Here is a 25,753-nt window from a genome sequence, read left to right as displayed (position 1 = left end):
TGCACATGGATAGTCTCTGATGCTTGTGCCACCAACCTGGAGGTGTGGGTATCTTGATCTAATATTGATACTCCCCCTTTTGTGGTTCGGTCCAAGTTTTGGCATGAGGTATAACCTGGTAGTGCTGGGGTGCTCTCGAGCCTTGAACCAGGTTTCTGTTACTGTACAGATATCGATGTTCTCCATGCTAAGGAGAGTTTCGAGTGAATGCATCTTGAGGTTTAGACTTCTGGCATTGAGTAGCATTACTCTTAGTTTCTTATCCCTTGTGATACCTATGGAGGTGGGTTTGTCTTTGAGCCTTGCCTAAAAAAGGCACTATGGGTAAGCCTTTGCCAATATCCAAAAGCCCAGGGGTGACAGGTGCAAGCCGTCCCTAGCGAAGCATCGTGGCTTGTCGAGCATGTCATCCCAGGCTGACAGGCATTGGATCCCCTTTGAATGACACCAATACTTAAGGCAATTGTTGAAATTGATCATCTTGTCTTCATATTGTGGCATCATTCTTGGTGAGGGTAAGATGCTACTCAAGGTCAGGGTCATACCAGCCTGAGCTACATGCTCAGAGAGCTCTTCTATGTCTCTTTTCATGTAGTCCAGGGAGGTACGTCTCAGGTCATTCACACCAGCATGGACAATGACTGAGTCATATTTGTACTTGCCTTGGAGTGACCTGAGTGCTTGTGTTATGTGGTGGATCCTAGCGCCTGACAGGCAGCTCACCGTGACCTTCCCCTTGTTCAGCCTGGCAATGATGTTCAACTTTTACATAATTTCAGTACGCATAGTTAAGAGAAGATGTGCTTACTTCGGCTTTAAGTACCGTGTGGTTTTGAGAATGTATCAAGAGATCCACAACTTTCAGAAGTTGCCAAAAAAACAGCCAATTTAATGCCTGTCACAAAATGTAAAGTACTCTTCAAACATCATCTGTAGAAGTCACTTCTCTTTTGTCATTGATTTTGACATAGAAGTGAATGCTGAAAGTTCAGTCTTGATTGACTATGCGTAGATGTTATGAATGCAACCTCAGTTTAGTTGCAAAATTTAAACTTTTTCTTCAGCCCTTTGCATACTTATCTTCAAGAAAACATGAGCTTTTTATTGTGTATATTACTTATAAATCTGAAATAATTGCTTGCTTTCTTTTGTTTCAGTACATAAGACGGTGTGTTATGAGTAGAACACTTCCTCGGCTGACACTAGTAGATCACACGAACATAAAGAAAATGTTTGAGCAGGAAAAAAGTGCCATTGAAGTTGCCACCAACAGGAAGATATCTAATGTACCCTTGCCTCTTCCACCCAAAAAACGATCAGCATCAGTAAGTATAAGCATTTATTTTAGATCATTTTTAATTTATTTAATTTTAGATTTGTTTACCGGGAAGATCTGTTGCGGCCAAGGACCCATTTTCAACAGAGGCCCAGGGAGAAAAGCTGCAAAAAGAAGTTTACAAATAACTGTATATAACAGTAACATAATCATATCTAAAACAGTAACACTCCAAGTAACTACAGTATTTTAACATAGGCAGAGAAAAAGTTACACCATATAGGTTTCTAGTCTGTATAAGACAATGGCATGATTTAGACAATAGAGCTGAAGTAATTTATCTAATACACACAGTGATTTCATATAGGAAGTAAACATATTCCTTGTTGAGTATTACCAAATGTAAGGAGAAAAAATATCAGTGCTTAGACTCAACACTGGTAAAGAGCAAGATATGTAAGAAAGTGAGAAGAGGGGGGCGGCAGAGCTTTTGGTGTCAATTCATGCTAATAACTAGAGGGAGGGGACAGAAACCTGGAAGAGAGATCAAATTAAGATAGTATGACCTGGTAGAGATACATGGGAGAGAGTATATTCAGCCTGTGTTTATGCAAGAGCACCTCCAGTTATTGATGAGATGTTCCTTAAGTAGATGTTTAAATTTAGTTGCATTGATGCAATTAATTATTGTTTGAGGTAGTATATTCTATCGACTCTCTGGGTATGCAGACTGAGACAGTTAGCAGGGGTGATGGTTCATTATTCCATTTGTTTGCTTGTTGGCGGTCTGATAGTTAAGAAACCATAACAGGGTGGACTTAGATTTAGGCAGACTAGTTAGTTGAGAAGTGTCTGGTGGGAAACTGTGTCAAAAGCTTTTGACATATCATGACATGATTGGGCCACCCTTTTGTAATTTTAACGTAATTGAGGGAAAAGAATATTTGTATGCTAGTGTTAATGTTTGAAGCCATTACTGGGCTTGAAAATAGTCTTAAGATTCTGCTTTGTGATTCTAGTATTCCAGTAAGCATACATACACAGATATACCTCTACAGGCAGAAGAATAGACTTCACCTGACTGCCTATGCCCAGAAACTTTACATTTTCTATCCGTGATGCATACATTTGTCTCTTAAGCGAGCCCATGTTGTTTGTCTTATTTACTGTGATCTGGAACCTATTCTATAGTGCCTGTACATTTTTCAGTGAGCAAAGTTAGTGATTTGGACTTTCTTTATACCTCCTTCCCGACTCAGCTCTAATGTTCCTTGGTCATCTTTATCCCAGATAGTGATAAAAGTATTAACCTTTACTCGCATGGTAAACCATTATTAGGTTTCCAAGTGCTTGCCTTTAGTATTGAACTAAGCTGCTGTCTCTAATAGTATACAATTTTCTGTAACCTCAGCCTGTGCCATAAATGCTCATATCTTTAGACTCTTAATATCTTGACCCCTTGCTTCTCTTAAATAATGTTACCTATTAAAGCAATTCATGAGTTAGAGGAGCCCATCACTCTGGAGAAAGCACTTAACATTGTGGTATCCAGGATGATGATCAAAGCAAATGGTGTAAACCATTTCCAATATAGTTGCCTGGATTGAGGCACTAGACCCAGTTTCCATGGCAGTAGCTGACCACATTCCATTGAAAGCTGCTCTTACACTATTCTTTATGCTACATTTAGGGATGAGGTTCTTTTTTTTCCAAGGTCTCCCAGGAAACCATTATGGATCTAAAAAGATGCATTGGGTGTATGTGGAAAGCAGATGTTACACCTACTACAGAATCTCCTCACTTAATGATCTAAAAAGATAGATCAGGTTGATGTCCTTCTGTATCACTGTTGGTAGTATTCCACATAGAAGGGATCTCCTGCCAAGGGCAGCCCAATGCTTGGCCAGTATGCAAAAGGCTAAAGATCTTTTTTTTTGCCTTACTCTCATCTGTGCTCCCTGCACAAAATATAAGGCATAAAAGGGACGTACAGATGCAACTACCCAGAACTTCTTTGCTGCCAGTTCAGATGCCATTTTTTTCCAGATGGTCTGAATGCCTTGCTGTTGTACTGAATATTTAGCAACCCCAGGTTAGTGCCCCATTGTTTTTTTTTGTTTGTTTGTTTTTTACCTTCTTGGAGGTTCTGTGGTCCCTGGTGAATAAAGGATCCATTCAACCCGTGTCCCCTTTACAAGTTGGAATGGGATTTTATTTCAGGATGTTCTTGGTTCCTCAAAAGGGAGGCACTTGGAGACCTATTTTTGGATCTCTCCCAGTTTAACACCTTTCTCAAGGTCCCTTCTTTTTGGATACTTACTCTTCAAACACTTTTCGCTTTTATCCCCCTATGGTTTTCTGATGGTTAGCTTCATGGTTAGCTTCATATTCCTAGTCACCCTCTCTTCAGGAAGTTTTTGTTTCTTTGTGTCTTCCTCTCATAGTCGGTTCTCTGCTTTGCACTTTGGCCTCTCTACTGCACCAAGGGTATTCACAAAATGCCTAGCTCCTGTGATTGCCTTCTGCAGGCTCCAAGGCAATCAGATTTTGTCTTACTAGCCGACCTATTGCTTAAGGTGCCTTCTCCCAGTCATTTGTTACAGGATCTGCAGTTCAGTATCTCTCTTTTTCAAAGTCTGGGGTTTAAATGTCCAAAAGTCTATCCTGACTCCCTCTCAGGATTATGTGTATCTGGGATGCAGGATTTAGACAGTGTCAATGTTGGCCTCGCTTCTGCCTACAAAGGTATTGTCGTGGATAACCTCCTTTCAGTCTCTTCTTCTTCTGACTGCTATACTAGCCAGGGAGTTTCTTCATGCCCTGTGATACATGATGTCTTCTATTCCAGTGCTTTCTGTTGCCAGACTACAGATGCAGAAGCTTCACTGGTACCTCAAGTCAGTTTGGCTGCAGCATTGTCACCATCTGGACTTCAGTGCACTTTTCCTTCCCTGTCTCAAGAAGGAATCATTCAAGTGGTGGATTCAACAGTTTGCTCTCAAACCAGGCTGGCCCTTTCAAGCCTCCAGTCCCTTCTCAAGAGCCATTCACTGATGCCTCTGACTTAGGGTTGGGAGCTTCTCTTGGTCACCTTTAAGTTCAAGGCCTCTGGCCTCCCCGTCAGAAGTCAGACCTTATCACCATCAAAGAGATGAGAACTCTGATACAATGATTTGGTATGTCAAAAAGCAGGGGGGGGGGGCAAAATCCTATTTACTCTGCAGGATAGCTCTTCAGGCTTGGGGAGTGTCTCTCAGTTGCCAGTTAACTCTTCAGGCAGTGTACATTCCTTCCAAGCACAATCTAGTGACAGACTCTCTGAGCAGGTTCAAAACACAGGCTCACTAGTGGATGCTTCACAGATATTTGTTTCTGGCACTTGTACATCAGTGGGGGTATTCCTCAGGTAGATCTTTTTGTCTCTGCTCTGAATGGGCAGCTCCCTCTCTTCTGTTCCAGAATGCCATGCCATCTGGAGTGGAAGACAGATGCCTTTTTTTTCCTTGGAAGGAGATGTTGGTTTATGCTTGCCCTCCTCTTCCAAGAGTCCTACAGAAGATTAAGCTGGAGTCCCCAGAAATCTTGCCAATGACTCCCTTTTGGCCAAGACAGCACTGGTTTCCCCTTTTAATGCATCTGGCCAGGGGCAATCATCACAAGTTTCCTCATCAGTTGGATCTCCTCTCACAGAATAAGGGGTCTCTTCCATCCTGACTTATTTACTCTGCAACTGACACTCTGGGTGATAGGTTTTTGATTCCTTTCATGAACCTCTTTTCTGGGGATGTAATCAAGGATTTACAGGAGGCAAGGAAACCCTCAACCAGAAAATATTATATGTCCAAATGGAAAAGATTCTCGGTGTGGTGCCATGCTCATAACCAGGACCCTTTTTCAGTGGGGGTCCCTCTTTGGGATCTTAATTTTGTTTTGTAAAAACTGACTCGGGCTCCTTTTGAGCCTGCACATTCTGCTTCTTTGCAACATTGTACCTGGAAGACTGTTTTATTGCTAGCTCTTACTTCTGCTCTGAGGGTTTCTGAGCTTCAGGCTCTTATGGCCATTCCTTCTTTTTTAGTTTTTCACAGGGACAGGGTGTCCCTTCATACTACTACTTCTTTTATGCCCACAGTAGTAAATAAGTTGTCCTTGAATCAGTCTGTACAACTTCCTTCCTTTTTCACTTTTCCTCAGTCTTCTAGTGAGAGGGTTCTGCATACATTAGATTTGCACAGACAGCTCAGGTACTGATTAAATGCAACCAAGACTATTCATAAGTGTTATAAGCTTCTTGTTTCATTTCATCCCAGATCATTGGGTTTGGCTGTTTCTTAGCAAAGCATCTCTTCCTGGATATCTAAGGCCATTTCCTTTTGTTATTCTTTTCATGTCAAATCTCTGTGTACTTCTGTTAGAGCTCATTCCACTGGAGCTGTTGCCTCTTCTGGTACTTTCTTCAAGGGGTTTGGGACACCATATTCATCCTTGACGCTGCTACTTGCTGTTCTGTCCATACCTTTACTAAGTATTATAAGTTGGATATGGTCTCAAGGGCCAGAGCAGGTTTTGCTGAATCCATTTTGTATGTGTTTGTTGAGGGCTGTTCTCATCCTGTCAACTCCCATTCTGTTTCTTGTGATGAATCCATTTTGTATGTGTTTGTTGAGGGCTGTTCTCCCAACTCCCATTCTGTTTCTTGTGATGAATCCATTTTGTATGTGTTTGTTGAGGGCTGTTCTCCCAACTCCCATTCTGTTTCTTGAGTTTTTTACTTTCCTTTTTAGTGGAATACTGCAGCAGTAGAAGGACATAGTACACTCATGAAAATATTACCAGAACAGTAGGCATCTTCTAAAGTGTTGCAGTTTTCACTCCCTACCTCCAACCCCCTCTTGTTTGTTCTGCATTTTTTCCTTCTGGATGTACATGGACTCCTGTCCTGTGGAGACTGTTCTCTTCTGGGGCAATTCAGTTCTGGGTAGTTGTGTCCGTATGTCCCTTTTATACTCTACGTTCTGTGTCGGGAGCATAGATATGATGTAAGGTGCATACAAAATCTTTAGACTTTTTCATATTGGCCAAGTGTTGAGCTGCCCTGGGCAGGAGAACCCTTCTATGTGAAATATTGCAACAGTGAAGAGAAGGACAGCTACTGTTATGGTAAGATTTTACACAACTGTACTTTTGTATGGAATGCAATTATCACACCTATTAGGAAATCTCCTCACTTATCTAAGGAAAAAGAAGACGGCCAAAGAGTAAAAACAACCTTCTGAGTGTCAGATCACTTTTGGTCAACTCTCCTCGCACTTAAGACCTATGAGAGGACCTATTCACAACTAGTGCTTCTACCATGGCCTTATTAACACTGTGGTGGTACTCTAGTTTTCCCAAACTTGGAGAGCTTTCACCTGGATAGATGTTTTGTGCCATTAAAGAATGAAACCATGTACTACAGCTGCCCAGGCCTTACATTCAGTCATGCAGGGACTGCTGATACAGTGCCGGTCACTTGCAGTAAATCTGGTAGTAGAAACTGTTCTGCCAAGGAGATGTATCCATTCATAGTTGCTCCTTATCTTTAAGCAATTAGGTAAGTGGATGGTATGTCTGATTCTGGTTTAAAGTGGCTTATTTCTTCACATCAGTTATGTGAAGTTTTGCATGTTCACACTTTAAGCCCTAATGCTACTAGCCTCTTTATTGGGTACATCAGCATTGTGAACATCACAGGACGTCCCTGCAGTTTTCACATATTGGCAGTACCCTCTGTATAGCATTCTGTTATTTTATCCTCTATGGTTTCGTTGTCTTCAGTAATATGCTAGATGTGATGACATAGGCCCAACAGCAGCACATTCGTGTGTTTCCCTGCCTTGACCTTCTTTTCTTGCTTCTTTATTCCATTGCATTTCAATGCATACAGGCTAGAATTCTCATCCCTGTGTTGTGGCCTAGAGTAGCCTGGATTTCGTCCCATTGAATGTGGTCTTTCCAGAGACTGTTCATCTTACTGCTGGGGGGGGGGGTGACTCTTGCTTTAGCAGAATGGCAGCCTGTTAGCTATTGGTTCTTTCTAAGCCAGCATGTATTCCCAGGGAGACCTGAGAGATCATGGAAGCTTCAGGAAACCAGCATTAGAGTTAGCTGTAAAGTGAAATGAGAAATGTTCTCAGCGAGCTGAGTGATACCCCCTCCCTTCGCTTTCTTTGTGTCTGTACTTGTTTGGATCCCCCTTTAGTACATCGAATTCCCATAACGGCACCTCGCACAACATCGTACCTTCAAAAGAATGAAAACTCGGAACTGCGAATTTCATCTCCGGGAAACTAACCACTTGGCCACCACTGCCTATCTTTGCCCTTTTCTCACTTTAGTGCAATCTTGGAGTTGGAATATTTAAGTGAGGGGAGGGGCACAGCCCCCCCACTTCATACTTGTAATAAAAATTCATACATATGAGGTACTTAACTTTCTTGAACTAAAACAAACCTGTCTTAATTTTTACTCTATGGAAGTTTTTGTCTAGATGTGCTGTGTTTTCTTTCCTTTGATAATTATGATGTGAATTATTTATCATTCATTTCTGCAATTACATTTTCTAGCCGAGTTAGATTTCAAGCTTAGTAAGTTGCATCTTTTAGCCCTTTTTTGTACTTTTGTGCGGGTGAGCCAGAGTCAACTCAAGCCAAGTTTGAGTTGTAATAAAAGCACTGCCAAGGTTAATTTTCCAGTGAAAATTAGCTGTGACATTTTTAAGCAACTGATTTCACCCATTCTTACAGGGCTAGGGTGTTGTTGACATCTTGTCTCAATGGGTGATAGAGCAATAGTGCTTGCAGCCAATCAGAAGACAGGACAATCAGTCATGTTTTTGTGGGGGAAGAGAGAGGGAGAGAGAGAGAGACACACACACAAAAGTATATTCCCCATTATATAAACATATATATATATATATATATATATATATATATATATATATATATATATATATATATATATATATACACACACACACACAATATATATGTGTATGTATACGTGCACAGCTGACTTCCTTTTTTGTCATTTTTGCTATCCTGCAAAAAAAAAAAAAAAAAAAAAAAGTGTCTTGTGTGCACTGCAGCTGGTGGCTGCTAACTTTGAGTGGAACCTTGTTTTACTCCTACTAAAAGCCAGTGATTTCAGAGCCTACTTGTACTCTCCACCCCTCCTCCCAATTTAATATCCTGGTGTCTCCACTTTGTGATTAATTTTATTGTAGAATGCCAGCTTTGTGAAAGGGGCTTTGAAAGTAAAGAATGGAGGTTTCCCTTTTAATTAAAAAAAATTAGCAGAAAAAAATACTTGGCTTTTGCTTCAACTTTGATATTCATATTATTCAAATAAATGAATCACAATGTAATGCAAGTTACACTTCAGAACTGACTGCTATTGAATACTGGGCCCTCAAAAATAGTCACAGCAGTTGTAAAGGGTAAAAGTCTGAAAGACAGAATAATTTCCTAGAGTTATGTGGCCTGTACAGTCACAATGAGGAGAACAAGCATGCTATTTAGTTAGTATCTGTATTTATTTTCTGTATGTCTAGTAACACAGTTTGGAGTTTGTAGACATATCTAACTGGAAATTGATTGTGATTGCATACCTCTTAACAGTGCTTGATTATGAGGGACATTCTCATTGAGTCTTGCGAGTCCGTATTCCACATTGTTCCACACTGAAACAGTCTGTCAGAGATTCGCTGTTAAGAACATTTTTTTTTACAAATATCCACAAGAAACAAACTGAATCAAGCCAATTCATCAAAGGAAATTCTGCAAATATAAAGCAGCACATTTAAAGTTTGCTGTGATCTTCCTAGTTAAACTTGTCAGTAAGGTGTTAATACGTGTTCCACATTTTTCCCACATTGAGAGGTGGTAATCCGTACTGTGGCGACACAAGCTTCAGAGCTGTGCATGATTCAGTGATGGGAAAAGTAGTGACGTGCTTGCACAAGACAAAAATCTGTGACACATCTAATCTACAGTACGCTCCACTCGATCTATAGTGAGAAGTAACAAGCTACCTGCTACAATCTGTTCAGTCTTTTGTTTCTTTAGTTGTGCGACAAGTCAGCATTGCAGCCTTGAAAGTCTGTCCAAGTGTGGAAAACTGAAGTTGACACTCCAGCTAATGAAAGGTGTTTGGCTGCCATTGTGCGCGTATTTGTAAACGTCCCCGTTATAATCATATTTTGTGTTGCATTTGTGAAAACTAAATCACATCTCTACTTTTCATTGTTTGCAATGGCATGGCCCTTATTACACTCTGAGAGCGAAAAGAGCCAAGCCTAGTCCCTTGTCTCCAGTCTGTCTTGGCTGTTCTTCAAATGTCCCTGGCTTGCACATGTGCATCTTAGAAGTGATTCATGCATCCTTTCTAACATCTTTCTATGCTCCTGTGGAACTGTTATTTGTCAGTTTTGAATGTTAGTCCTTGGGGCAACTTATTTCTTTCTTAAAAGAAAAATAAGACTGAATTATCTTATATATATATATATATATATATATATATATATATATGTGTGTGTGTGTGTGTTTCCGGAATTGTATTACCTTTTCATCTGCAATGTTACCCAAAGAATCTTCAGTTTTTCTAACAGTACTGCTGCTGCTGTTTGGCAAATATACTATTATCCACATATATGCTAAATGTGATACCTTACTTGGTCTGTATTTCTCATTATTGCTATATCACTGTAGGTTGTGACATTGTCTGCAGTATCACAGTTAGCTTGTCCAACGTGCTTTTTTTTTCTCAGAAGATGCTTTACAAATGTTTATGGTATGTTTCTTCCTAATCTTTACCATAATTATTCATTGCTAAAAGTTCTCTAAAAGTTATTTCTTTATGAGCCTAATCATTGTGTTATAAATGCTCTTGACCCATCGACAACTGGTCTGCATTTTGTAGGATCAAAGCTCCGACACTATTTGACTGGCATGTACTTGCAATGCAGCTGCTTTTTTATGTCATAGCACCCATTTCTTTAACTAGCAATCTTGACCATTCAAAACTTTTTTCTTGTTTATAGTTGTAGTCCCAGCTACATAGGTTACATTTTGCTCTAAGAAATTTCATAGAGGCATAGTCCTTTCAGATATATAAGATGCAAACTTGACAAGCTACTATATCATTGTTAAAAAAAAATTGTAATACTTGTTTATGTTCTCGCTTCAGCATTTGCACAACTGCTTAGACTTTTGTCTATATCAGGAATTAGTCCCTCTGATTTTACTCTCTGATGAATGTATGTCATACTTGTCCCCCTTATTTTATACTTTTTGTGCTCTGTTTGAATGTATGATGCTTTAATCTACTTAGCAACTGTATCAATCTCATGTCATGTCCTCCTGTATTAGTGTGAGGTCAAATGCAGTAATAATTTGTTTACCAGCACCTTTCAAGCTTTCCATTCCTTGTGCAACAGTACTTTGAATTACTTGTGATGCAGAAAAAATACCTAAAATAAGTTTAAGGAATCTGTACCACTTTAGAATCTTAATGCTTTCCTTCTTTTTTCTAATAGAGTCCATGTTTTATATCTAGTACTGAAAAGAGCTTCGCATTTCACATTTGAGACAAATCCTCAGTTGTAATTACTAAGCAATGTTTAATTGTGTGTTTCACAACAGTAACTGTAGCACTCTATTTTGCTGACTGTAATTGCTCCTTGATGACAGCTGAGCTCTGATCTTTGCTTCAGTTTCACTGAGTGACTATTGCATGGTACATGTTGATATCTCTGCAGTAGCTGTAAGACAAAAGGGTATATCATTAAACTCTTCTATTTGAATTGCAGCTCAAAACTGGCCTCAAGTCGGGTTTATAATTTGATAGCAGTGATGCTTTACAGTAGTTTATAAACATATCTCTGTAAAAACAGAATATTTTAAAGAACCAGGCATGTTAGATACAACCCTTTAACTGAAGAGTGGAACTCACTAAGCTGTTGCGCAAAGTCAGAAAATGTGGATCACTTATAAATCACTTCAGAATCTGTCCTCACAGATAATAGTAGTGTATCTTAAAGAAGTAACTGTACAGCTGTGTAGTGGAAGAACAAGGATGCTTTTCATAACATGTTTTAAAATTGCATGGAAAGATAGGGAGTTTTTCAAAGACAGCACATCTCTGTAAGTTCTTAGAAGTTAGGTGAGAATCAGTTTTGTATTTCTTTTTTTCTCTTGCAAAAATGCACCATTTCTTATCCCGAATATTTCAAGATTCACAGCATTGTCTAAGGTGATTTTAGACCTTCATGTGTTGCACATACATTGGTTCTGAACAACTTTTGTCCTCAACTTAACTCAACTTTTTTTTCTGTTTGAGACAAACTCATAGTTGTAGAAATGAACTGATCTTAGTCCACTGATAACAAATAATAGTTTTCCTTAAATGAATTTTCCACCCTAGAACTAAAAACTGTTTTTTTTTCATTGCATCTTTGTTTTCTGAGCTGTTTTAACTCCTCAAAATCACTCCAAGTACTTCTTTTACAATTTTAATGCATTTCCCTCAAAATGGAAGCTGATGGGGCCTAACTTGGTAATGTGATCTTGTCTTCTTGCTTTCATTCCTTCTTCCCAGAATACATTCCAAGTCTTATTTGTATGAGGCATGCTAGACATAAGGAAGTGGTATTGTTTTCTCATGCCATTAAGATAGAATGGCAAGACTGTCAAGCACTGTTATCTAAACACACCTTCTGTAATAGAACTACTTCTGTGTTTCCTTGACTGAGCCTCATTTATGTGTCTGTCAGTGCTTGTTCTATTTGTTCTATGCAGTAAATGGTGTTAGCTACTTTCAACAAAAGAAAGTAGGTAAATAGACTTTTCCAGAGGGATTCTTGGGATTCTTTTGTAGTTATAAAAGAAATGACAGACCTTCCTCCACACTCTCATGTTGAGGTGTGAAAACTCTCACTACAGTAAATGATCCTTGCTGTACATTTACAGGTGACAAGTAGTAGGAGTCCAAACTAAGTCTGTCTGCTACTTCCCAATGTCTTCAGTGAGACATTTTTTCTCTCTCATGAATGATGCAGAATTAAAATGCGCTTTACTAGTTCCTAAATTATTTCTGTCATGTTCACCCACCCCCTTTTTTCTTTTTCATATTTATTTATACTTTGGTAACCAGGAAAGTGAAATGGTCCCAGGATACTTTTTAGCCACAACTCTGGCTACATTGGCAAATATAATAACAGGTAATAAATGCACTTAGCAATATAAAGGAAAAAAATGCTGACACAACATTAACAAAGACTGCATGTGCAATACATAGCCAATGTGTGACAGTGAATAAATAAAACATTAAGCAACATTTACTAGAATGTATACATTAATAATGCTTAACTATACTGTTAAGTTTATTATAAATAAATTGTATGCACTCATATTGCACACACACACACACACACACACACACACACTTGTGTGTAGATTATATATATATATATATATATGTGTGTATGTATATACAGTTGTGTGGTACACACAAAGTACATGTGTATACAAAAGCGTGTGCATGTATAACCGAGAATTAGATTGTTAAACGCCTGTGTGTGTATTTCATCTCCTTTAAAGAAAATCAAATCAAAATGGAAATTTTGTGTAACTGTATATGTATGCCTATACTTAAACATACACAGATATATATGTGTGTGAATAGAAATGTATGTAGCATGTAGAATACTATATGTGGGATGCAGAGCTGTGTTTAAATGCACATGCTTGACTGACTTTTTGTTTGTGTGCATTTAAATGCAGTTAAGTACTTCTGATTTCCTTTTCATAATGTTTTTAATGCAAGTAAATTCAGCTGTATACTGTAGTTGCCATCATACAGCTGAATTTACTTGCATTAAAAACATTAGCATGGGTTTCCTCCCACATCCCAAAGACATGGATTGGACACTCTAGACTGGCCCTAGGTGTGAGTGTGTGTGTCTTCTGTGGAAGGTTGGGTGCCGGGCTGGCAACTCGATACCGTAAAACTCCACTGCCAATCATGAGCGGACAGATGATCCGCTGTGGTTATCCCTAAACGTGAAAAAGCCGAAAGAAGAAGACTGTAGTTGCCATCAATGGTCACATTTCCTTTGTGGACTACAAAATGCTCGTTTAACTCTAACAATGTAAGGATTGACTTAAGGTCAGTGGGAATCTCTTAGCATGAATCTGTGTGTACTGGATATGCATTGCCCTCTGGGAGGATGTCACAAAGTATAGAAGGCCTTTTTATGAACATTATCAGTGAATCTAGTGGATAATGTTGCCGCTTGTCTCTCTTTCAGCAGTTCTGTCTTTTTTGTGGGGGACTTGAAAATGGTAAATGTGTTGATACTTTACAAGAAAAAATATTTTCTGAGTTTTCCCTGAATGTCACAGAAATCCTGGATACTACATTTAAGTTATATTAACATATAAACCATTATAAATAACCAACATTTAAAGTGTATTATTTCAATACTGTGTTGCTGCTTATGTAAATTTGCCAGAAGAGGTGGCAACTGCCTTTAGATTCCTCACTGATCTAACTGTTTTATTTTTCTATGAAAGGGGAGTATTATGTTCTTCTGTCTGCAATAAAGACAGTGGAAAACAGTTCCACAGCTTTCTGTCTTTTTTTTGTATCAGCAGCTGTGTTCCTGACACTAGCAGGCTGAATTGCCCATCTGTGATTGACAACAGTACCTGACTTTGTAAATTACAGATTTAACTGTCTATGATGTCACGCAGGTGGAGACAACTTCTCATATACTTTCCAGAGGAATTTAAGCTTTAACAAAAAGTAGCTGGGCTTTCCCTTCCTTTTATTCCAATGCAAGGAAGTACAAGTTGTAAAAAGTACAATCAGGTTTTCAGTACCTACACAGTATTGGAACCATATTGTAGGGAGAAAAAAAACCTAAGGATTGAGTTAAACTGTAGGAGATGGTGGAGTTTTCCTTTAAGTATAATATTTAGTAAGATTTACACAAGCTTGGAAAGTCCCCAATGGGGAAAATGCTTAGTGACATTATGAAGTCAAGGATACAGTGTAAAATAATAAATAATTACTGGTGTTTTTTTGAGTCGAACATAATCAAGGAGGAGACACAAATATCAGTATACTACCTTTAAAGTGATCATAAAATTAAGGCAACGATGAACATCAAAAGGTTATGATAAAAGAATGTCCATGTCAATTTTATATAACATTATATTATATATGTCTGTGAAGAATTTCTTCTGCGGTATCCTGGTACCTTTCTGATCAACTGAGCTCTGAAATGTGGAAGAGTAGCATTGTGTGGGTCACCTCTATCATCTAAAAGCCTTTTGTTCTATCTAATTTACAGGATGGTGAGAGCAGCAGCTCAGTGTAGGTTACAAGATCTGCAGTGAACAAATGTACTCCCCACCCTCTCCTTTCTTAAGTGTGGTTTCCTTGAGGGTAGAGTTGAATGCAGAGGTGTACCCCTGATTCATAGATTCATAGTAGGCTAACTGCCCTTGTGAGCCATTTTAAGCCTAGACAATTATCCCTTGTGAGACTCGAACCCTGCACCTTGTGTTTGTAAGGCAAACACCTCAACCATTAGGCCACCCTTCCAACCCAATTGGAGATGAATTATGCATACAGCAGTGTTATGTATCACTTGTCTGACAGTTAAATGTAGCATATTAGTCTGGCAAATTCTCATACCTCTCAATCTCTTAGTTCAAGAAATCTGGACAAAGCCCGACAAAATGGGGGACAAAGGCCTAAAAATAGGGGCATATATTAAATATTGCTCTTATAAGCTTAGAAAGATGCTAGAGTAACAGGGTTTGTTTTAACATACATTTTCCGAAGGATTTGAAGTCTGAAACTCAAATGTATGCCATTATTTAATTACGGCAATCCTCAAATCGTACCATTGATTTGTCAGAAAACCACAAATTATCAGGAACAATCCAAAAATCTGGGCATTCGGCAAAAATCTGGACAGTTGAGAGGTATGCATATTCCTTCCATACTCCTACAGTATAGGCTAAAATTGATTTACAGAGACTGCCCCTGCCCCTTTTTTGTAATTCACGTTCAGTGGGTTAACCTGTTTTGCCAGTACTTCAGTTGACAAAGCTCCAGCATTCTGCACTGCACTGTACAGTGTTCAGATGCCAGCTGTAAAATTAACAAGAAACGTAATGCTGGAGAAAGATAAAAATACTCTGATACTGAGACTAAGCCAGAAAAATTATTGAAATTGTTTGTGTGTGTGTGTGGGGGTGTACAACTGCAAATTAAATGTTTCCTACATTAGCAAAGCATTGCTATGCTATGAATGCACATGTACTGATAAGCCCTTCTTTTGGGAGGGGTTGAGCATTGTTTGTTATAGTGAGTGTCTGAACAGTGTGAATTTGATGGAATTTGTCAACGAGCTATAGTAATAGATTTTCAGCGGGTTTCCTCCATGTGCTGCATTTTCCTTCCACATTCCAAAGACGTGCAGTAAGTGGATTGGACACACTAAATTGGCCATAGGTGTGAGGGTACTTGCAAGTGTGTGGTGTGGATGAACTACTGCTGCAGGGCTAGCCACCCAGCAGTGTGAACATTGGTTGTCGATTGTCACCGTTGAAGTGACACTCTGACCCCCATGTGCAAAAATGGGAAAAAGGGGTTATAGATAGATGTATCAGAGTGGGGAAAAGAAGTAACTCAGGTTGCATTACAATCCTGTGCCAGTCAAGAAAGAAGAATATCCTTTGAGTGCACGTGATTTCTGCACCCACACACCTAAGGGTTACTACTGCTTAAATGGTTGTTATTGTTAAGGACAGTATTTTTTAGGTTGTAGCAGGCTTGGCTGCTTTTAGGGGGGTATGTATGTATTTATTTATTTATTGACTGGCCATTTGTTACCTTGTTGGTAATCTAGTCCAGTAACCCTTTTCGTTTGTGGTCCAGGCCACAAGGGCAAAATAAACAGTTAATAATAATGAGAGAATTATAAACAAAAACCTTTAGTTAATAGATTTTGGTTAAGGCATACTTTCACTAAGAGTAGTAAACTTTTTATGTCACAGAAATAAAAAGGAATTTAAAAGTATCATAAACTAAAGAAGCATCACTTGTGACAAAGGTTTAGATAATGTAACTACATTTTTTGTAATACACAATGGTTAGAAGAAACATAAAGTGGTTTATAGTTTGTATGTTAAGTTGAATGTTATTCTGGTTTAGTAAAATGTGTGCATTTGTTTGCCTTCATGTGTTGTTTTAGCTGCTTTGTAAAGGACTTTATATTGTTAATTGATCTGATAATATGTGGTTAGTTCCTTTGAGTAGGATTACTCTCAAGTATTTTGCTGTGAGTACAAGCTTAAGGAAGGATTTGTAAAGCCAGTTTATGATATGTTCTAAGGTATAAAATGATGTCATCAGGAGTAGCTTCTGTTTGTATTAGTGATACTGATATTTGCCTTGACTTGCTGTCATTTCTGTCTGTGTTGATAAATTATTTCAGGCATTAGTCCGTTTTAATAGTACTCCCTCCCCATCACGTTTCACAGAACCAGATGACCACATAATTTAACCACTGCACCTAAATGTCTCTTTTGCTCAAAAAAGTGATACTTTAAAAGCAGCATGCCTACAAATATTGACTTCCATGATGTGTCATAATCATAATTTATTTATTTATTTATTTTTGTTACAGCAAATAACAAAAAGTGCCTGGGATTTTAACTCTCCTTTTAAAATCACACTGGTCAGGGGAACAGCACTGAATGCTGATGAAAATGTCAAGGTAGGTTCCTTTTGCGGGTGTATATTTTCAGTGTTTACTAAAGTGTGTGCAAGTTTCATCTCGTTGATTGCTGTATTACAGCTCCAAAATGCTGAGGAATTCTTTGACATAAATTTTGCTGTGTCCTATGACAGTCCTATTCCACTTGTTAATACTTTGAAATGAATCTTGAATTTTATGGTGTCTGCATGTTCAAGATTTCTCACCTTGAGACAAGCTTCCATTTGGAGGCCCAAACACACTTTGAAAGTATTTAAACCTTGAACTATTCTGTACTGTCTGCATGTGATGATCAGATTAAACTCGTTAGTGTAATAGTTATGTAGTTTGTGTATTTTATTGCAAAGCAGTAGTGAAAAGAAAAAGCCTACATATTGGAGATGTGAAGTTAGACAGAGTGATGCCCAACTGTGCATGTATCTCTGTATTGGAATGGATCAGTCAGAAATGACTCAGATTAGCCAGGCTTCACAGTATGGTCAAAGTTAGCATTTGGCTGAGCTAAACTTCAATGCCAGAACTGCACAACTGTTTAAACATTTTATGCTACATCCAGAGTTTGGCAGTTTTCATTCAGTCAAGTGTTGAACCTGGCTGAATTTGTCTTTAAGCAAGTGAATAATCATTGCCAACCAATACATTTTAAGTATTCAGAGAGGACATTTGCACTCATCTCTATTATAAGGCATCCTGGATGGTTTGTGATTTGAGAAGCTAAGGGAGTATAGAAGCTTGCAAAGATTTCCAGTAGAACCAAGCCAAAGCAAGAGCATTAGACACAGACAGGTATTTTGCTTTGAAACATGTTGTTATAGTCAGACAATTAAATCTTTCAAAAAACATTCAAATCCATTTTCCATGAAAAGCAGTGTACAAGATCATTTCCAGATGTAGTATGCATGAAGAACCAAGAATAATTAAAAGCTTACTTATGTAGATGTTGCGTCTTTCGGCTTTTCCCGGTTATGTAGATAAGGGAGGTTTAAATATGGTCAGTGAGAGAAGAGATTCTTCTGGGGAAAGTAGCATCATTTACTTTTTTTGGTAACTATTTGAAATGTCAGGACCCACTAGAGTGAGTCCTGAAACACGGAGACTGAATGGCTGAAAAAACTGACTTAAATGAACTAAGTCCCAGATAGCTGTTTCTCAGAATATTCCCTTTTCTCTGAGGTATAGCAATCTTACAGTCGGCATTTGTACGTTTGGGAGGTGTTGGGGGCTTACCTCTCAATATCAAGGGAGGATACAGGGGGGATTTCTCTCCTGCAAAAACGAAGTGCAAAGGAGAAGAGTGAGCTGCAATATTCAGTCTTCCCCTGCACTTTGCTCTTTGTTTTCCTGTGTCTTGGCACTTGGCATTTTGAGTGCAGACATTCCAGTAGGGAGCCTTTTTTATTAGCCCCTTAGGGACTTGCCCAATGGCTCTTCTTCCTGTGTCTCATTTGTTCCTTGCAGGGGTGAGAGCCAGGCATCACCATACTGCATTAGAGCCTAACACCTCATTTGATCCCACCCAGGGAGTCTTATCAATCCATTTATTTCCCCTAGAAGGTGAGAAGCTGGTTTTAAGGAGTGAGCCAGATACCATTCCCTTACCATCCTTATCTCCTCCCATTTAACCTCTCCACAGTAAGTGTATTTCAGACCAAACAATGACTGCCTTTTCAGAGAAAGTGGTTTGAGCACCTAGTGACCATGCCACCCTGCTATCTCCTTTGGGAGGTGTACTAGGCACAGGCCATTGGGAGGTCCCAGGATATGTTGGAAAGATGACATCACTGCTTTCTTGGAAACCCTGCAGCTGAGGGAATGGAAGAAAAGGTTGCCTTGCTTAACATGCTAACTTGTTTAAAAATTGATGGATATAACAGATGGAGACAGAGTGAAAGAGTGACATAAGAAAAGAAGCATGGACGAAGGAATAAATAATTTGAATATGAAACTGATTAAATGGACATTATGAAGGGGGTAAAGTAATTACCCCATGAGAAGATTAAGTAGATTATTTCCCTAGAAGTCAGAGGAATGATGTATGTGTATAAAAAAAAAAAAAAATATATAAATATATATATATATATATATATATATATATATATATATATATATATATATACATACATATACATACACACGAGAACAAAAGGCGAGAAACAGTGTCGCTGTTTAGATCCTTTTTGTACCACATAGCTCAAAATATGCTGCCCCAGTGAGGTATAGATAGCTTCATCATTCTTCTGAGTCCAGACATCTTTTCAAGCAGTGCCCCCACCTCTGGGTAAATCCTTTGGGGACAGACACTAAAGTTGCTGCTTGGAGCCTTTGCCAACATTCCACCTGTGATGCAGCTGGATGCCAGTACTTTGGTATAAATTGGAGGGAGTTCAGTGTTCACAGAAACCTCCTTTTTAACTGTTTCCAGTCTTCTATACTGTTTTAATGGCTTAGTTTATTGCTAATGAGGTATTCCCATATTTTAAGGCTTTTTTTAGTTTCTGGACCCTTGACCATACCATTTCCCACCTCGGTCCTTTCTATTTTTGACTTCAAATAGTCTACAAAGGATTTATGGTAGCTTGGCAGAAATTTATTGACACTCAGACCTCATAACTATCCACCTCAGGTGTAATATCCTAGGCAAAATAAAAAGAGACCATTCACAAAATAGGTTGTCAGGGTCAGTTGTAGGGGAAAATCATTTGCCACACTTTAGATTTATTTCCCCTTAGGATGCATCTATATACACTGAAGACACGTTTATTTCAGAACTCTCTCTCATACAGAGGGGATCTTTTTTGGTATACCACAAATTTTACAAGAGAGTTTTTTTATGATCGATTATTGAACTAATAGTGTTACAGAAATGATAATTTAAAACTTTTGAGAAGCCCAGACCTTACATCATCATGTTAGGATTACTAAGGGAAATTTTTGGAAAAACAAATCAGAGCTCTCTCCATCAGAACAGCTGCTACTTCAGAAGTTTTCTTTAAAACTATATCAGCTGAAGCACATTCATCAGGCAACCACTTTTACATCTCTTCACACCTTCTCCTAACTAAAAAAAAAAAAAAAGGAACATATAGTGCAGTATAGGAGTAGGGTTGGATTTACCTCTTCAGTTTGTGAAGGCGTGCTGTAAGTCTCTCATGTCAAGGACCAGGACCATTTTCTGTCTTTGTTGTAGTCCTTACAATAAACATAGTACTGGTGTATAAGAAATTATAGAGTTTAAGTAATGCAATCACTGCAGCAGATGCTTTTCTCCATAGCCGAGTTAGAGTTTCAGGCACATTATTGTTGATAATTCTCTACTCTCAAATACAACTGAAAAAGATATGGGTTACTTTCCTTTTTCTCTCTTCGTGACTTCTGGTAGGGATATGCATATATTTTCCTGCTGTTAGGATACACTTATTTTGTGTTTGGATTCAGGAAGTTGGTTGCATCACATGTTGGATATAATAGTTAGGCTGCACTGTGGATGCTAACATCTCTGATTTTGGTGAGGGTTATAGACTTTGTTATGGTCCCTAGGCGTTTTTGAATTGGTTTGTTTAGGTAGCTGGCATAGAAAATGATGCAGACCCCATCCATTCATAATCTGTTTTTTCCATTTTTACTCATGGGGTTGACAGTGGCAATCATCTGGAGCCAGTGTTTACACCACTGGGTTGGCTAGTCCTGCTTCAGTTCTTCTTCCATACCACACATACGCATGCACATTCACACTTACATCCAATTTAGAGTGTCCAATCCACCTGTTGCATGTCTTTGGAATGTGAGAGGAAACCAGAGTACTTAGAGAAAACCCACATGAACACAGAGAAGGACATGCGCACCTCAGTTGAGAACTGAACCAGAAAAATCAAACTGGAAAAGCCTTTTGATGTTAGGAAACAGTACCTTCTGTTTCAGTGCGCTGCCTTCTCTTTATAGACATGTTTCCTACTGACATCCTTGATGTGTTTAGGAAACCATTTCTTCTCTGGGGAATGTCTAGCTCTTCTTGAAGTCAGGTCAGATAAAATGACACCTTGTCGACAGGTAACCCCATGAATATAATGCATGTTCCTGAGGCTATAATCCTTTATTCAAAGCTCTAAGACTATGTTAAGTTCTGTTGAAGATCTGAACTTTCTGTCACTTAATCCAAATGTGTTGGGAGGAGCATGCATCTCTGATAATCTACAGCACATTATTGGCCCATTTAAAAAGGTTGAATAACAGGCATGGACATCCAAGCTGCACAAACAGCACTGAAGTATATATAAAGTTCAAAGTCTAAAGTAAGGTTACAGCTTTTTGCCATGGCATAAACTGAAGCCAAGCCACACCTGTTGTGTCATCACTAACTCTGCTCTAATTCATTAATTTCTCCATCCACTATGCCTCCCTCCACACCCATTTTGTGACGTAAATGAGCAAGTCAGTGTGGGAGATGAGATGTATTTTCTTGCCAGCATCAGTCATGAACACACTGCGGTAGCAAAGCTTAGTCAGTCCAAGGTAGCATTTTAAAAAGCTCACGCATTCTGTGCTGCTAAACCAAATACTAGTTTTTGTACAGTATGTTTGGACTACCAGACAGCTGTTCTGATTTCCAAGTAATCCAAAAGAAAATAGATCATTGGCATTACCAGTTTAAAGTACAACATTATCAGAAAGTAAGCAACTGCTGCAAACTGTCATAAAACTGTAATGAATGCATTTCTTTACAGTTACTGTGTGTACATAGTGCATATGATACTGAAGCATGTAAGTTAATCAGGAACATAAAAATACCAGGTGTCAGTTGATGCACATCCATAGCAACTATCTCGTGGTATTGAGAGGCAAACAACATGACAGCAAGGAGCTTAGACTTTGATCTGCTGTACTTCAGACAGACCTTCTAGTCAGCTTTCAGTTTCAAGACAGAAATGTATCTGTGATTCTACAAAGCAGTTTCTGCAGTTTTTCCACAGACGGTTGTCCAAACTGGCGATGCAGTTTTTTAAAATGTTCTGCTTCTCCTCTTTAGTCATATTTTATGAAACAGTGAGGTCCTCAGTCTCACAAAGATGCTCCTTAAAGTCTTTTTTTCTAGGGTGTTGGCACATGTCCAGAGGTAGTGCATTTGAGATGATTACTGGTTGTTTAAACATCAAACTTTGCCATTTTTTTATCCTTTTTAAGGTGGTCTTGCTGATCAACAGAGGTATCTTAAGCTGGAACTACTGTTTCAATAACACACTCAACGTATTCTATTTTTGTTGGTATTATCAAGCTTTTGGTGGAGCACACTACCTTTCCATCTCCAGACTGGAAAGAATTGCTATTAGATGCCACAGTGAGGTAGAAAAGATGTTGACAATTTGCGTCTTTTGCTCATTTGGTTGCCTAACCATTTTTTCCACAATCAATGAAATTGCTTCAATATCTGTCAAAACTGACCCGAAAGATTCTACCATAAAAGGCATTGCTTTGAAAACAAGTCTACTGGGTACATATTTATATTGCATTATTTTATATGTGTTGATATTTCACTTTTCATGGTTATTTTACTTGTTAAACTCTGTGTGGACAGTCTTTAGACCAGGTGCCAGTGCTCTAACATATGCAGTCCATTTAGTTTTCCTGCCATATTATTTAGTGGACTCGTACACAGTAGTGGAACAGAGTTCTTTTGTCTGCCCAATTTGCTACTTCATTTCAGGTCTATGAAATATGCTGTGTACTGATGGTTAGTACTTACTGCAGCACCTGATGCCTTTTCTCCAGGTATGCACTTTAGAGCTTAAAGCAAGCACTGCATCTAGGGTGCCATATTATGCTTACGCATTTGACAGTAACATAAAGTGTAGTTATTAAAGTGGCCATACCTTCACCTGTGTTCAAATCCTCTTCTGAAATGTTAGTAGCAATATCTGTTGGTCCTCCAGTAAGGGCCATCATAACTGAAAGGCATGCATTAATTTTTTCAGCTAAATAACCAGTGTCCAACTACTAACCTGATTTTCTGGGTCTATATTATAACATCGAAGTCTAAAAACTTTGAATGTTATAATATCAAACCCATTCAATCGAAACACCAGAAAACTGAACAGTCAGAATAGTGATTTTTTTCCCAGGGAAATAATTTGCTGTTCCGACAAACATACACACAACTCAAGCACACCAGAATAAATAATCCACACACATACACTTCATGAAGCCCTACACTAAACCAGACATACACCACTAGCTACCCACTTACCTTAACCCGACTCTAACCCTAAGGTCCCTAACTATCGCACACTCCCCTTACCCACTCCCTAATCATAACTCACCTACCCCACCCTAACCCTCAAGTCCACACAATTGTACATTTACCTGACCTGCGCCCTAACCGTAATGCACTTAACCTGTCCCTAACCCTAAAGTCTGTCACTACCGCACACTCACTTCACCCGCGCCCTAACCCTAAAGTCCCTAACTACCGCACGCTCACCTAACCCAGTCCATTCACTCACTTACCTTAACCCGGTCAGTACCCATCGCACCACACTTACCTGAACCCAATCCATAACTTCTGTTCGCTCACTTCCCTAAACCTGGTCCATAACCATCGCACCACAGTGCTGCAAATAGCAAAGCCATGGAATGGACCACCAAAATCTTACTGTAGGTAAACTTTTGATGTTCCGAGGCTTCAATATTGTCAGCTTTCGCTCTAAAGGGTTCGATATTATAACATTCGAAGTTTTAAAACTTCGATGTTCTAATATAGACCCGATTTTCCAGCTTTTATAGGGCTCATTTCCATCAAGCACAGATAGAATTCTGTAGTTGGAAACCATACTTTGCTGTCAGTGAAGGTGAATAGGCTGGTAAGTTTTTAAGTCATGTGGAGATTATTTTCTTTGAGCTTCCAACATCCAAGTTGTGCAGATGCCACTAATGTAGACACATATACAACTCGCAGTGTAAATTGTAGCAAAAGTATGTTGTAATTTTCTGAAAGTCAAAAACTCCTGTAAACTGTCATAAGGCAAGTAGGAAATATGCTTCAGTAAAACTCCTGCAAAACAGATGATCTAGTAAAACTCTCAAAGGAAGTAACTGCATACTTAATTGACAACAGGGAATGCTAACATTCCCCATGTACAAGAGGCTGAGACTCAAAGTATGGAAAATGTAAGGTTAGTTTCACAGAATCATCCAGCCATCCCCATCAGTGGTCTGCTTACTATAGGGAAAAAAGTCATATATTAGGAAGCTGTAGCTAGCCAAGCTAAAAATGCTCTACAAATCAAAGCAACGACTAACAAAGACAACACAACAGAGCACAGCTTGGTCATTGTTTTTAAATTGCTTACCTTTCTTAAATAATGTCTTTGTATAATGGCACTGTAGTGCTCCTCTGTATTTTTCCTTGTTTACTGATGTACTGAACATGCATATGGGACTTTAGTTCCCACACTTGCACAGTACATCAGTACAGTGCAGGAGAAGCAATAGTGAAGAGAGAATCCCTGCTGCTGTTTTCTGTATTTTTTAACTGCCAAGATTTTTGAAGGGACAATGCAGGGAATACAATAGGTACGTTTCTGATTGTTTAATTTTACCAAATTATACCAAGCATAACTGGCCACTGCACAGCCCTCAGAAATTTAATTTGTTTAGAGTTGCTTAAACATCTAATACTGAATCAACTCAAAACCACACACACAATCTATTATACACTAAACAAATGACCACCACTAGTCACTCGATGCACACCTGATCTGCACTCACAAACTCAAAACCTCCTTCAAATAACCAATCTAACAATCAGTATGGAGACTCCCTTTTATATTGTCTTTGTAACCAAGGTATGGAAATCCATATCTCTGGACCTCAGAAATAAAGTTAACCAAAAAACTGTCATCAGCAGGTTGGAAAAAAACACCTGAAGTCCATCTGTCTCTGTTCTTGTACATAACTTTGATCTTTTCTGTATATAATAATCTCACTTTTCTTTACCGTTTCTTTACTAATTGCTTTGCTTTCTTTTTCAGACTACTCCTTCCTCATCTTCTTTACTGCAGTTTCTTGTAGCTCTGTAAATTCTTAAACGCACATGTAAATCTCTGCTTACTCTTCCTGGTCTTGTCTGCTGTTCCCTGTTGTAATTGTAATTTTCTCCCCCTCAACTTCTATTTTATACTCTTCAACTCATACAGTCAACTATCTCTGGAAAACTTCCTACCTTTTTCCTATAGCTAAAGCTTACTGATTGTGTTACTTTGCTGATTCAGTAGTGGGGACCCACTCCATTCACCCTTGCTACTCTCAAGCTCATGCCACTCCTCAACTCTACCCCCATTTCCCACCCACCCCCTCCTGCTCTACATTTAAAATATCCCAACTCCACCGCCATATTTCTTCCAACCTATCTCTGCATCAAAACAAATAGAACAGCATTCAATTGCAGTAGCCCTAAAATTAGCATCCCCGACACATGCTGCTACCCAGCTTGTCCTTTTACAAGTTATACAGCTGTAACTATAACTACTCTTGCCCAATACCAGTAATATTTTACAGTATATACCAATATATTCTGTAAAATGTAACTTGCATATTATAAAAACTTTCTCTGACTCAAACCCTATTAGTGTGCCTCCTCACTGTATTAGCACTGT

The 25,753-nt window shown here is 38.7% G+C and overlaps 1 protein-coding gene across 4 annotated transcripts in view; it reads left to right on the top strand.

Moving 5' to 3' along the window:
• The window catches only part of PIK3CB (phosphatidylinositol-4,5-bisphosphate 3-kinase catalytic subunit beta), a gene marked incomplete at its 3' end in the record, with an annotated part of 1,563,003 nt that overhangs the window by 754,200 nt on the left and 783,050 nt on the right, over nucleotides 1–25,753 (top strand). For all 4 annotated transcript variants that reach the window (XM_044070037.1, XM_044070038.1, XM_044070035.1 and 1 more), the window contains 2 exon segments: nucleotides 1,158–1,325; nucleotides 17,019–17,108. In XM_044070037.1, coding sequence (XP_043925972.1) covers nucleotides 1,158–1,325; nucleotides 17,019–17,108 — 258 coding nt within the window.

Source organism: Protopterus annectens, chromosome 4.part1 (assembly GCF_019279795.1).
Source record: "Protopterus annectens isolate FY-2018-M chromosome 4.part1, PAN1.0, whole genome shotgun sequence".
Classification (NCBI taxonomy): Eukaryota; Metazoa; Chordata; order Ceratodontiformes; family Protopteridae; genus Protopterus; species Protopterus annectens.
Note: the sequence above shows the minus strand (reverse complement) of the source record. Positions and strands in the feature narration are given on the sequence as shown.